Source organism: Psilocybe cubensis, chromosome 11, assembly GCF_017499595.1.
Source record: "Psilocybe cubensis strain MGC-MH-2018 chromosome 11, whole genome shotgun sequence".
Classification (NCBI taxonomy): Eukaryota; Fungi; Basidiomycota; class Agaricomycetes; order Agaricales; family Agrocybaceae; genus Psilocybe; species Psilocybe cubensis.
Genome location: NC_063009.1, coordinates 2,839,247 through 2,852,217, shown reverse-complemented (window position 1 = coordinate 2,852,217; position 12,971 = coordinate 2,839,247). Strand labels below are relative to the sequence as shown.

At 46.8% G+C, this 12,971-nt stretch overlaps 1 protein-coding gene across 1 annotated transcript; it reads left to right on the top strand.

The window, feature by feature from the left end:
• Positions 1 to 4,017: 4,017 nt before the first annotated feature.
• JR316_0011972 (uncharacterized protein) lies at positions 4,018 to 4,501 on the top strand (the record flags this gene model as incomplete). Its single annotated transcript, XM_047897613.1, has 3 exons — positions 4,018 to 4,084; positions 4,150 to 4,378; positions 4,453 to 4,501. Coding segments are annotated over 3 exons (345 nt in total), but the record flags the coding sequence as incomplete, so codon positions are not given.
• Between the last annotated feature and the right edge of the window lie 8,470 nt (positions 4,502 to 12,971).

The window sequence follows — 12,971 nt, the reverse complement described above, 5'->3', positions numbered from 1 at the left end:
ATTCAAAGTTCCTCTTCTGTCCAAATCCTGCGATACCACTGAGTCCGTGGTGGAACCGCGTGCAGGGTGCACGCGTTGCTCAAATAGTCGGGTTGTGCACCATTGGACAACATTGGCTCGTGTGTCCTCTCGTGTACAGTTAAATGGTCAACATACGACAAGGCTCAGACTCCAGGAGCAACAAACCAAAGAGAAAACAATCAGACCTAGACTTGGGTGTCAAAGAACGAATCCAGTAGAGAAAAGACCGTCAGAAATTCAAATTCACAGAATATATGCGCTCGCTCGATAAGAGCAGGAATGCATTCCTCGTCGAGCACTGTAAACAGCCAAGCAGGCAGTCCCGGCACAGGGTGCCCCAAAAAGAGTTCCCTCACGGCACGGAAGGAATCAAACGGGGACGTCGGCGGCTGGAGTGTTTTCTGATGGGATGCAAAACAACAGCGAAATATTCATTCGCATGTCATCCGCGCAAATTGCAGTATTGCTCCCAATTGTACGCGCCACCGATTGATTCCGTGAAGGCCAGAATGGTAAATGTTGTATGACAGGAAGGGGAAGGGGATGAATGAGTCGCGAACAGCGCCAGAACAAGCGAGGCGAGGCGAATCGAGGGTGAGGGTGACACATCGCACGGTACACATATACGTAGTACACGAGGCGTCAATCACCCTCGTCATGTCATGCATTCATACATTCGCGAAATGAGAAGATATGTTCATGCAGTCGACAAACAAACACACCTTGAGTAGAAAGAGAACACCATGCATACTCCACCTATAGGCTCGTTCAGCAAGGAACACATCCAGAGGTAGTGGATAGGTTCGTGAGATGACATCGTTGACGCTTTATTTTCCAGGATAGTGATGAGAATGACGTGCTGGTTGGATCCAGAATAGCCACAATAGTGATTCCTAACAGCGGATAACAGAAACAAGGAAATGTGGCATTGAAGACAGGGATGTGGTCAGCAATTAAAACGAGGTGGGACTGCAGCACATGGGAGAGCGTACGTCGCTTGATGAGTCAATATGCTGCCCCTGCCCGAATCCCTTTTGATATTCCCCGTTTGAACCTTCCTCGTCTTTTCCTAATGGCCCCTCTTTCGACTTCCGACCACCTTTTGGGAAATTACAATCACCGTGTAGTCCTCGTTAAGCATGCGGTGGGCAACAGTCGCAGCCAGCCAACACCGTGTGCAATATGGAATGCTGAATGTACTACAAAAGCAAGCGACGGGGAAAGAGTAGTTAGGTGCAGCCGATACGTAGCGTGCCCCTCTTCTACAGTATCCACTCACTACTTGTATTTTGTATTTCTGCGCAATTCCACTGCTATCGCTAGGCTCGAGCACGGGTGGGGGCGAAGTAACGAGAAGAGGGAGCAGAGACGAGAGGGCAAGGAGGTCGCAAGAGAATGAGGCGCACTAAAGAGTGGCCGGCGCCGGGTTGTGTGAGCAATATGCGCGAGCGTTTCGTTGGGAGCAGGTCACAGGATGCTTAACCGAATGCGAATGCAATCGAGTGTGGATGGCAAGGGGGACGAGGGTGAGAATACAAATGGGCCATGCGCAAATATCAAAGGGTTGAAAGTGTTGAGCAGAAGACAAGTTTGTTCGTCGTGGTCCCATTGTACGTCGTCAGTGCTGTTTAGGATAGAAAGAGTTCCGCAGAGCAGAACAACCCTCAACGGACAGAGTCGGATCAGAGCGGATGTGACACATATGTCGCTTTTCTCCGACATAATTTTTAATCTCCGATAACGGTTCCAGACTACTGATGCTGGCTGTATTTTTAAAGCGGGAGACACTTACAATGCAAATCACAGGAATGAAATTACGTACGGCGCTAGATACCTACTCATATCACAGGGATATGTCATTCAAAGGAGCATAATTATCCATATAATCATACAATCACCAAATTCCAGCAAAATCCCACTCACACATCGAAAATCTCAAATTGATAATCTTGCTGCGGGCCCCGATAATCGCATTTGATCACTTGCCATATAAAGTAACCTCCTCGGCACCAATATGCCGATTGGCTTCAACATAGTTTTTTCTTACTCTGTATGGTCTTTTCCTGCTCAAATTTTCCCTCATACGGTAGGTATGCGTGATGATCGCCAGGTAAGGTATGATTTGCGGCGATAATCGAGACCAATCCACCCATTTTTTTTGCTTTGTGTATAACCTGCCGCATAATGGGAAGGGGACACTTGGACACCCGTCTTTGTATCATCGCTCTACCCACTAACAGTTCCACACATCACAGCACTACAAAGGACCCACTCATGTGTGTAAATTTACCATAAACAATTCGGGGAACATGCACCGACCAACATCACTACCAAAACTCGCACTTGAACCCGCGCCGACGGGGCCGCGCATCACCATGACTTCGAGATGGGAATCCAAATTCGGGGATGGTGGGCGGAGCCATATAGCTCAGCGTATGGATCTCAACGAGAAGATGATGATCAGGCTGGTTGGGAAATGTGAAACACCTTACTCTGCGACGAAGTTATTAATAACAGAAACAACATTCCCATTTAACACGCTTGGCTGCTGTGAATGAAACAAGTAGCTGGCGTCGCAAAATAAGACTGTCGGTATCAAGTCGCGCCAGTAGCTGTCAAAGCAGCTGGGGCCGCCGACTGACTTGTCAAACGGTTTCACTGATGCGAGGTTTGGACCTATTTTGAGAATGACTAATTTATGTCCCACAGCTGAGCTTCGCCAATTTAGCACTAGCTTTCGAAAACTCACATATAAGAACATATATCCATATTGTCTTCTTCATAGGGCTGCACCATCCAATATTATGTTGAAGCTCTGAATATGACTGAATACGAGCCATTATATGTGCGATGCATCAGTAACTTGAAGTAACTTCGAATCCCACGAATTGAATGTTCACGTTCAGCGCTCAGCATGAATATATCACTTTAATAATCAAACTCTACGTCTCATCAATGCAAGCTTGACAGCACACCAGAATAAAGCCCTAAGTAAAGATTGAATATTTTGATAACAAAGACCATTTACCATCGCTTTAGAGTTTCCCGCCCGTCTGCACGATAAAGCAGAACCAATACATCAAGGGTACGTACGTGGCAGGTACAGATACCTTTCACTGTACTGACGGTCACACTCTGCCAACCCTATTACAGTGGCTGCAGTAGTATTATACATCTACGATTATGGTTCGCAGCTTATTCAGTTCATCTTCATCTCCCTCTCATATTTGCTCTACAATAGTAATTACATTCGGAAGCGAGGTAAAACTCTTCTGGGTGAGACTCTTCACAAAATCGTGCCACTGTCTTCATGTTTTCATTGTGCTTAACGCACTGTCCAGCCTGGCCGACTGTCCGCTGTAAAAGCAATATATTTCCTTGTAAGTACTCCTATTGTCTACTCTGCGACGCAATGGATGTCAACAAACAAAATCTTCAGAATCGATATTACGTTCTGGGTACGGCAGTGTAGGCTCCTCTTCTTCTCCGATTTTCATTGTTCTTACCACCACTGGAATCTCAGGATAGAGATGTATGGTGTGTAATAACTTCCTTATGTAGTGGTTGACAAGGGCTTTGAACATGCATAGAGTCCACATCCTTGCGAGTGACACAGAAGGTGGGTCATCTCCTGACGATTTGTCCCGCACTCTTATAGTATAATAACATGTCGTTTCCAGTTGTGCGTAAATTTAGACCAAACTAATGATTAAGTGAAAACTGAAAATGCTGAAAACACATCTTTCCAGTTGTAAGTCCGGGTTCACTGGCATATTTGTTATCAGAAATCATTCTCGCCCATTCGAACTAGGTGATCAAGACGGTCTATGGCAGGCATTTACGTTATTCCTAATCCCGCTAGTTAACCAAGGTGTGTCCTTCTTTATACATCAAGTCGTAGGTCGGATTCTATCTCCAGTTCACATGTTTATCCAAGTTATTCTACAAATACGGATATATGCTCTATATAATTCCAGTAAACTCGTTCTCCTCGGTATGGCAATTGGCTGCGCAGTAACCTCATCCGTCGATCTCTGGTTCCTGATGACTTCAATCCCAAAGGGTACATATTTACCTATCAACATTACCCTCCTCACCAACTGCTTGTGTAATTTTTACTACATTTAGTTCAGGTCGTCAATGTCCCAGGCGGCACATACTGCGTTCCCATGGAAGGACAGTTCCGTACGTTCGCCAGATTCTGGGCCCCTCCACTAGCCTTCGAAACCCTGCTCTGCGCAATGGCAGTCTACAAAGCATACAGGGAGAGTGAATCATTGCCCGAGGCGACCCTGCGCATCCGTGGCCAGTCTCTGTTGAGAATCATGGTTCGGGACTCTGTCATGTACTTCATTTGGTGCGTTTAATTATTCATGCTGGTATTACACATTCAGCACTTTTTTGCAACGAACATTAATTTTTTGCTACTAGTATTGCCGCCGCATATTCTATCTGCATATTGTGGTGGCTATATGCCCCCGTTAGTCACAAAATTTATCTTCTAGGTGATTTACTGACGCGTCCCTCTACAGATCATACTGGAAGCCCCGACATCCTTTTTGATGGCGATATCGTCTATTTTGGGCAACAGAATTCTTTTGAATTTGCGTTTGGCCGCGATAAAAGAAACGAACCATTCAAGCACACAGTATTCCACCACATTGCGGTTCGGATAATTCAACACTCAAGACCACCTAATATACGGAATTACCTTACCTTTGAGGGTCTCCTAACGTAAAAGCAGTTTCACTGAAAAAAGTCAGAACTGAGAGATATGCATATTTGTCTAGGGGACCGTGTAGCGTGAAGATGTATACCATGCTTTTATCGGAAACCAATTTCTTTTCTCGGGAAATAATATTCGATTCAAAGTTCCTCTTCTGTCCAAATCCTGCGATACCACTGAGTCCGTGGTGGAACCGCGTGCAGGGTGCACGCGTTGCTCAAATAGTCGGGTTGTGCACCATTGGACAACATTGGCTCGTGTGTCCTCTCGTGTACAGTTAAATGGTCAACATACGACAAGGCTCAGACTCCAGGAGCAACAAACCAAAGAGAAAACAATCAGACCTAGACTTGGGTGTCAAAGAACGAATCCAGTAGAGAAAAGACCGTCAGAAATTCAAATTCACAGAATATATGCGCTCGCTCGATAAGAGCAGGAATGCATTCCTCGTCGAGCACTGTAAACAGCCAAGCAGGCAGTCCCGGCACAGGGTGCCCCAAAAAGAGTTCCCTCACGGCACGGAAGGAATCAAACGGGGACGTCGGCGGCTGGAGTGTTTTCTGATGGGATGCAAAACAACAGCGAAATATTCATTCGCATGTCATCCGCGCAAATTGCAGTATTGCTCCCAATTGTACGCGCCACCGATTGATTCCGTGAAGGCCAGAATGGTAAATGTTGTATGACAGGAAGGGGAAGGGGATGAATGAGTCGCGAACAGCGCCAGAACAAGCGAGGCGAGGCGAATCGAGGGTGAGGGTGACACATCGCACGGTACACATATACGTAGTACACGAGGCGTCAATCACCCTCGTCATGTCATGCATTCATACATTCGCGAAATGAGAAGATATGTTCATGCAGTCGACAAACAAACACACCTTGAGTAGAAAGAGAACACCATGCATACTCCACCTATAGGCTCGTTCAGCAAGGAACACATCCAGAGGTAGTGGATAGGTTCGTGAGATGACATCGTTGACGCTTTATTTTCCAGGATAGTGATGAGAATGACGTGCTGGTTGGATCCAGAATAGCCACAATAGTGATTCCTAACAGCGGATAACAGAAACAAGGAAATGTGGCATTGAAGACAGGGATGTGGTCAGCAATTAAAACGAGGTGGGACTGCAGCACATGGGAGAGCGTACGTCGCTTGATGAGTCAATATGCTGCCCCTGCCCGAATCCCTTTTGATATTCCCCGTTTGAACCTTCCTCGTCTTTTCCTAATGGCCCCTCTTTCGACTTCCGACCACCTTTTGGGAAATTACAATCACCGTGTAGTCCTCGTTAAGCATGCGGTGGGCAACAGTCGCAGCCAGCCAACACCGTGTGCAATATGGAATGCTGAATGTACTACAAAAGCAAGCGACGGGGAAAGAGTAGTTAGGTGCAGCCGATACGTAGCGTGCCCCTCTTCTACAGTATCCACTCACTACTTGTATTTTGTATTTCTGCGCAATTCCACTGCTATCGCTAGGCTCGAGCACGGGTGGGGGCGAAGTAACGAGAAGAGGGAGCAGAGACGAGAGGGCAAGGAGGTCGCAAGAGAATGAGGCGCACTAAAGAGTGGCCGGCGCCGGGTTGTGTGAGCAATATGCGCGAGCGTTTCGTTGGGAGCAGGTCACAGGATGCTTAACCGAATGCGAATGCAATCGAGTGTGGATGGCAAGGGGGACGAGGGTGAGAATACAAATGGGCCATGCGCAAATATCAAAGGGTTGAAAGTGTTGAGCAGAAGACAAGTTTGTTCGTCGTGGTCCCATTGTACGTCGTCAGTGCTGTTTAGGATAGAAAGAGTTCCGCAGAGCAGAACAACCCTCAACGGACAGAGTCGGATCAGAGCGGATGTGACACATATGTCGCTTTTCTCCGACATAATTTTTAATCTCCGATAACGGTTCCAGACTACTGATGCTGGCTGTATTTTTAAAGCGGGAGACACTTACAATGCAAATCACAGGAATGAAATTACGTACGGCGCTAGATACCTACTCATATCACAGGGATATGTCATTCAAAGGAGCATAATTATCCATATAATCATACAATCACCAAATTCCAGCAAAATCCCACTCACACATCGAAAATCTCAAATTGATAATCTTGCTGCGGGCCCCGATAATCGCATTTGATCACTTGCCATATAAAGTAACCTCCTCGGCACCAATATGCCGATTGGCTTCAACATAGTTTTTTCTTACTCTGTATGGTCTTTTCCTGCTCAAATTTTCCCTCATACGGTAGGTATGCGTGATGATCGCCAGGTAAGGTATGATTTGCGGCGATAATCGAGACCAATCCACCCATTTTTTTTGCTTTGTGTATAACCTGCCGCATAATGGGAAGGGGACACTTGGACACCCGTCTTTGTATCATCGCTCTACCCTTGGTCAACATCTTCTAAAGGAAGATCCTCATCCCTTCAATCCCCTCTTGACGACCCTTTGCTAACGAATATCACTATGTCCGTGAGTGCCTCCCCGTTTGTCGCCTTGTTTATCGTCGGGACTCATTTTGGCACCCTGTAGGCCACGCGAAGCACCCCCTGCACCGTTTGCAGCATGACAGTGAGCAAGCAAGGTGACTTGGCGAGGCATATGGCCTCCCATAAGAAGGCCGAGTAACCAACTTTCTCTCCTGCACTTCACCTTTTTAACAATACTCACCTTTTTGCTTCTCAGAGACAGGCCATTCAAGTGCCGTCTGTGTCCTTTTACATCTAATACAAGCTATGGGCTTGTAGAACACCACCGAAAACAGTAAGCTCACACTTTAATTATTACCACACCTAACTACTAACCATCTCACACATTATAGTACAAAAAAGCCACTCATATGTCAATATAGTGGTTGTAATTCACCACAGAGCAACACAGCAAATATGCTGAAGCATCAAAAAAAGGTACACGGGTATGTACCAGCAAAGCGGGCACCTAGGGCACGCGCTGTACCATCCACATCCACACCATTCTCCCCAACATCCTCACAATCCGCCTCCTCCGCTTCCGCCTCCGCCTCCACCTCCTCCGCCTCCTCCGCCTCCTCCGCCTCCTCCGCCTCCTCCTCATCCTCATCATCATCATCGCTACCACCATCTGTTAGACAGTGCACACGAGAAGAACTACCGCCGTTCTCCGTTTTTCGGCCATGGTCGCCACCCCCACTTTCCGCCAGTAACTCTCTGCCCCCATTCGCCCCACCTCCTGCATCCCATCACCCTTTTCCCTCTACCTCTACCTCTAACTTCATCGCTTCCACGTCGCTCTCTACATCCTCATCTTCATCATCCAGGATTACACTCCCATCTATCACAGAACTCGATAGATGGACGGCCGCGCAGCGCGCGCATGATGCGTATTCCGGTGCGACATCCCGGAGATCGGCGCATCGCCCCAACTTCGACATGGGAAGGCAAATTCGGGGGTGGCGCACGGAGCCGTATAGCTCCGCTTATGCGTCTCGGTCGCAAACTCGAAATCGAACGACGACGCGGATGGCTCAAGAAGATAATGAGGATGTTGGACAGGGTGGAGAGCAGGGTGGAGAGGAAGGATCGGTGTTCTTGCACCATCCTTACCCTCGTCCGTATCCGTATCAATGGCCCGGCTACTAATTAAGGGGCTTGACGCTGCAGTCTGTGTTCAACAGGTTTGTCTTTTCTTGCATTCTGATCTCTTCGCTTAGTTGACGCATCATTTTAGCACTCCTCGACCTACCTTCGATCCGGTGCGGCACAATTGTTGTCGACGAGTACCTCCCTGGTCCTCCATACCTCATCTATGCGCAATGTAAAACATTAGACAACTCGAACACATCCGCCAATGGGTGATAAACCAAGTTCAACGGAAAACACAAGCGCCAACCCATGTTTTCTAGCTCGTGCGCATATAATCTACGTTGGCCAATTCAGGCGGAGATTAGATAGCGTTCGGATCAATTGTATCCGGTTTCAACTGTTCAGCCGCGTACAATTTTGTACGGTGAAGTTGATGTGGATGTAGTAGCCAAGTAGATGATGTGTTTTATAAAATGAGATATAGAACTTGACAGAGTTTCGATGGGCTTATCGCTTGAATAATCATTTAATAGTTTCTTCAATTTGTCGGTCGAAGTCCTGGGAGTCCTGGGAAATCCACACCGTAAACAGTGTGAGTATTAAAATTAACAAAGGCCAATTCTTCTTCTGCGGTACAAATGGGTGCAGTACGGTAAATCAAACAAGTGGATTTTGTATGACATGAACAATGAGGAGGTTTTATAGCTGTCAGCTTCATAATCTAACAATCATTCAGCTGGGTTCAGCGGCCTCAGCAGATCTGATAATCGACGGTTATAGTGGCTTATCGCTGTATTTCTTCTTCTCGTACCTTCGACCCGTACCATGCACATACTACTTTTTCATGGAACAAGTTGCTACAAGTCACCAATGGAGACCTTGCGTCATTATCTGTCTATTGCTACATCACATTATGTTGAGTCAACGGCGGCAGCCTCTGGGAGAATCAAATGTCGATGACGGCAAGCGGTACTGTTATCCCAATTGTCTGCGTTGTTTCTTAGCTGCGGGACTCACTATTCTTTTTTTTCTGCTACCTTTAGTCAGCGACTCGTAGGCTGGGTATCATATGCAGTAAGACAATGAGCAAGCAATCCGATATGGCAAGGCATATGGCCTCCCATATCAATGCTCAGCTCTTAACCGCTTCAATCCATTTTTGACGACCCTTTGCAACCAATATCACTATGTCCGTGCGTGTATTCACGTATTCCGCATTGTTGTTCACTTGGACTCACATTCTTGCATTATGTCACCCTCTAGTCCTCCAGTAGCATTCATTGTATCATCTGCAGCAAAAAAATGAGTAGAGAAGGAGACATAGCAAGGCATATGGCCTCTCACAACAAGGCAAGGTAAACCAATTTTCGCTCCTCCACTTCCTTTTTCACATCATTGCTACCACCATCTGTTAGGCAGCGCACACGAGATGAACTACCGCCGTTCTCCGTTTTCGACCATGGTCACTACCCAAACATTCCGCCGGTTACTCTCTGCACCCATTTGCCCCGCCTCCTGCATCCCATTACCCTTTTCCCTCTACCTCCAACCCTACCTTCACCGCTCCCACCTCCTTCTCTACACCCTCACATCATCCAGGATCACACTCCCATCTATCACGGAACTCGATATATGGACGGCCGCACAGCGCGCGCACGATGCGTATTCCGGTGCGGCATTCCGGGGACCGGCGCATCGCCTCAACTTCGACATGGGAAGGCAAATTCGGGGGTGGCGCACGGAGCCGTATAGCTCCGCTTATGCGTCTCGGTCGCAAACTCGAAATCAAACGACGACGCGGCTGGCTCAAGAAGATAATGAGGACGTTGGACAGGGTGGAGAGCTGGGTGGAGAGGAAGGATTGGTGTTCTTGCACCATCCTTACCCTCGTACGTATCCGTATCAATGACCCGGCTACTAGTTAAGGGACTTGACGTTTGATTATTCCATACCCTTTGTCGCATCATATAGCATATTTTGCATCACTTCCCATTCTATAATCACATTCTTAGATTTGGTCATTCACAGTAAATATTTTTCTATTACATGTACAGTGTTAGAATAAGACCATCACAGATGCATACACTATATAGCTACACCATCCAGTTAGCCCATTCATACACAGAAATGATCTCGCGCGACTTACCTCGACCCACCGACACAGCGCAGACGCCCTTGCCCTTGCCCATTGACACCTCAACATAACCCCCAAATCATCCCATACCTATTGAGATGTCAAATGCTTAGCCTCGCATCAAAATTCTACTGTGTAAGATGCCGTCGTGTTTAAGTTGAACCATTCGAAGACGGAAGGCGAGTCAAAGGGTTTCTTTTTGGCGTCCGAGTCAGCCGGTTCCAGACCTCTGGTAGTCGATTCAGGCGGAGATTAGTGTTCGGATCAAGGACGTCCGGGTTCAGCCGCATACAAAGGGAGAATTCTGTGCAGTGCGGTCAACGTAGACGTAGTACAAATTTCATGGAATGATATATCGACTCTCACAGAATGTCCATGTTCTTGGTCGAAGTCCTGAGATGCCTGGGAGACACGTGGTATATATTAGTACTAGCAAAGCCGATTGCCCTCAGACTCCGGTACAAACGGGTGCAATACGGGCGAGTTAGCAGTTGGGTTGCGTATGACACGAACAATGAGGAGGTTTTATAGCTGTCGAGGTGATAGTGTTGTAATCAACTCGCTGGATCCACCCGGAAATATCTGATAGTCAAAAGACATCGAAACGGATAAAGAAATGCACCTACAAATTCTGTTTCCTACCTTCTACCCATGATGCTTGCTATACACATAACAATTTCCAATAGGGAAAGTTTCCATAAGTCATCCATGGAGACCTTTCAGTATCCTGTAATATTATCTGTCTATCGCTACATCACCCTCTTTGGAGTTAACTTCCGTCGCCACTGGTAGCATCAGAACTCGATGATGAGTGATGGTACTGACATCCATTTCCTGCAAAGTTCTTTTTCTCCTCAACGACTGATTGTTTCTTTTGCTACTTCCTTTAGACCTTGAGCTGTACCGCATCCAAAACAATAAATAAGAAACGAATCACGGCGAGACACATTGCCTCCCATAATAAAGCCGAGTAAATCAATTCTCTCTCTTGCGCCGCATCTCTTTTACAATGACCATTTGTCCTCACATTTGTTATTGTCATCCTCATATTCATCGTCGTCGTCCTCATTATCACCCTCGATAACTCTACCATCCATCACCGACCTCGATAGATGGACTGCCACCCAACACGCGCAATACATCCAACGTGCGCACGACACTCTTACATTTACCAGCACTGCCACAAGAACTCGCGTCCGCAACCGAACGACACCTGCACCCAAACTATCAGCATCGCATCCACACAGATCAGCATATGCTTCGCGGACTCGGTCGCCGATGAGAATGGAGAGGTCTCAAAGGCGTTTTGAAGGTGATGCGGAAGAGGGCCCTGAACGAGAAGGTGGAAACGGTGAGGAGGAAGGACAGGTGTTTTTGCACAGCCCTTATCCATATCATTATCCCGGATATTAGGTACACTGACCGCGGTCTGGATATCACAAGGTTCGTCGCTCCTCGCGCTCGTATTTTGCATTTCTTTACGCAATTGACACTCCGATTTTGCACCTCTGAAAACGCAATCGATCTTCACACAGCACGCCACAATCGACTGTGCATCATTACACCTTACCCATTATGATAATAATTATTATATCTCATATCGTTTTTCGTCTCATTTCATGTATTAATCATGTATGATCCCAATCGTAATTTTAATCACTCACAATTGATAGCTTTGAATTCCTATAGCATACACAGGACCATAAGTGAGGTAGACAGAATCCAAGTACAACGTCCAATTAGCCTCGAGAGTCGACGCACCCAGAAGTGATCGGTTCGGATGAACAGTCACCGGGTTCACATGCGTCAACCGACTTGGGCGCAACGGCAGTGATAGTAGATTTCATTCTACCTTTGATTGACACGTTATCCGAGTAGCTCACGAAGTTCATAATTCCCTTCTCTCTTTGAAATGCATGTCAATGTTCTTGTAATTCCAATAATCACTTGATAGTTTATTCGATTCGTCGGTCGAAATCCTGAGAGGCCTGGGAAACCCATGCGGTACATGTTAGTACTAACAAAGGCCGATTGCTCTGCCCCGGTACAAATACGTGGAGTACAGGAAATGTAGCAGTTGGGTTGCATGTGGCACAAACAATGAGGAGGTTTTATAGATGTCACGGTGATAGTGTAGTAATCACTGAGCTGTGTGAATTCAGAGGATCTGATAGTCGAAGACCATCGAAGCTTATAAAGGATAAGAGTCGTAATGTTCCGTGTCCTACCGCTTATTCGTAATGCTCTCTATACATGTACCGCATTTCTATGAAGCAAGCCACCACCGGTCAATCATGGAGACCTTGCAGTGTTCTGTATTATTATCTGTCTATTGCTACACTACACACTTTGGATGGGACCGAAGGAGTCCACCAATAATGTCAGCCACTCGGTGACGACAAACAGTACTATCCTCTCATTTCCCGTGTTACTTAGCACCTACCAGACTAATTGTGTTCGTGTTTCTTTGGCTTCGTTTAGTCTGCGACCTCTACCCCGTGTATCATGTGGAGCAAGATGATGAAGGGA